Source organism: Microtus ochrogaster, linkage group LG3, assembly GCF_000317375.1.
Source record: "Microtus ochrogaster isolate Prairie Vole_2 linkage group LG3, MicOch1.0, whole genome shotgun sequence".
Taxonomy (NCBI): domain Eukaryota; kingdom Metazoa; phylum Chordata; class Mammalia; order Rodentia; family Cricetidae; genus Microtus; species Microtus ochrogaster.
This window is the reverse complement of record NC_022029.1, coordinates 24,578,370-24,580,126: the sequence shown is the minus strand read 5'-3', so window position 1 is coordinate 24,580,126 and position 1,757 is coordinate 24,578,370. Positions and strand designations below refer to the sequence as shown.

The window sequence follows — 1,757 nt, the reverse complement described above, 5'->3', positions numbered from 1 at the left end:
TTGACGAGGACTCCAAAGGGGACATGGTCAGGCCTCAGAGCACAGCAGCTTGGTCCCCTTTCCACAGATGTGGCACAGCATCGGCAGGAGCACGACCAGGTTGCCTAGGTCCTAGGTCACCTGTGGAAAACCGTGTGTTGCAATATGGAGGCTTGCTCATCCCAGTTGGCTCTGCTAAAAACCAGACTCTCAAGAAGGGGAAGGGTGAACTTTCTAGCCAGAAAACTACAGGGCACTTTTATGGGCACAGTTTTGAATCAACAGTACCTCTGCAGCCAGAATCCTCCTGCAGAGGAAATATCTCAACTGCTGTCTTCAAAGCCCACCCTGTTATGTGATCCTTCCCTACAGATCCTCCTTGGCTAAAGAAAGGACAAAACTGAGTTGGGGGAATATAAGTTACAGAGGTACGAATCAACGTCCCTGCTTATCAGGAGGAGTTGGAGCTGGAGCGGCTCCTATGGCGGCGGTGGCGGCCAGGAGATCAAGACCTACGCACAGGGGACCTGCTCCTTGGAGAGTGAGACCTCCTCCTCATCCGTGGGGGTGACCTGCGCCACATGGGAGGTTGTGGAAGCATTCTCCTGGGTGGGCTGAATCTTCATGGGGGTGGCCGAGGCCAGGGTGCCAACACGGCAGTAGCAGTGATCTCTTGGCCATCAATTTGTCCTCCATCCATGTGTTTCAGTGCCTTCTCCGCTTCATCTGGATTCTCAAACTCTACATATGCGTAGCCTTTGGATAGATAAGGATATATCCTTTCTACAGGCATGTCAATCATTTTAATTTTCCCATAAGTAGAAAATATTTCCATATGATCATTGGTCACATTCCTGGTGAGCCTCTCAATGTGCACTTTGGTGGGCTTAGGTGAAGGCCTCAGCCTTTTCCTCTCTTTCTCATCTCTTTTAGGTGGTTTGGATTTGGAGCGGGATCGCCGCCGCCGGGAAGGGCTGGGGGAGCCCGAGGAGCTGCTAGAGCTGGAGCTCCGGGATGTGCTGGAGCTCCCAGAGCGGCTGGACACAGAGGAGGAGCTAGAGCCACTGCTTGAACCTGTGCTGGCGCTGGAGCCTGAGCTGGAAGTCGAGCTGGATCGAGACATCTTCCCGAGGCCACCACCTCCTCCCGCTCTTCTCAGACCCCCTGTTGTTTATTTTTCATATTGTGTTTTAATCATAACATTTCTCATTTCCAGGCTCCAAACTGTTCTATATATCCCTCTGCACTCTTGCTCCAATTCATGGCCTCTTTTGCTCATCATAATTCCTAACAGCAATCTATAAACGTTTGTCCTTGGACCCACAGATAAGTGCAGTCTTCACCCCTCATCAAGGAAATGTCTCTTTGCAACAGAGACCTCTACAGAAAAATTCAACTGATCAGTTGTGAAGCTAAGTCCCACACCAGTGGCTCAGGAAACACTGTGGAAGAGGGGATGAAAGATTCTAAGAGCCGGAGGACCAGGGACTTTGTTGTGAGATTCTGTCTCCTGGTAACATTAGAAGCTACACCCATGAAGTCTCACTAGCATGACTGCCGAACATGGGCAGAACAAGAAGGACAGATTCCTCCCTGAAGACTAGCTTCCATGGTGCCCAAAGATGGCATGGAAGCTTCTAAAAGAGAGAGAGGCAACTAACAGTCCTGCCCAGCTGTGACACCTATGTACCCAATCAACAACCAGCATGGCAAAGTCACCCTACATGTGCAGTAGTGGCACACATACCTTGGCTGTAATCAACCATTCTCTGATCAGA

The 1,757-nt window shown here is 50.5% G+C and overlaps 1 protein-coding gene across 1 annotated transcript; it reads right to left on the bottom strand.

The window, feature by feature from the left end:
- Nucleotides 1–345: 345 nt before the first annotated feature.
- LOC101994028 (RNA-binding protein with serine-rich domain 1-like) lies at nucleotides 346–1,102 on the bottom strand. The gene is made up of 2 exons (XM_013351295.2): nucleotides 658–1,102; nucleotides 346–512 (listed from the first exon to the last, which is right to left on the bottom strand). The coding sequence occupies exons 1-2, from the start codon at nucleotides 1,100–1,102 to the stop codon at nucleotides 415–417; spliced, it is 543 nt and encodes a 180-aa protein (XP_013206749.1). The 3' UTR covers nucleotides 346–414.
- Nucleotides 1,103–1,757: the final 655 nt, after the last annotated feature.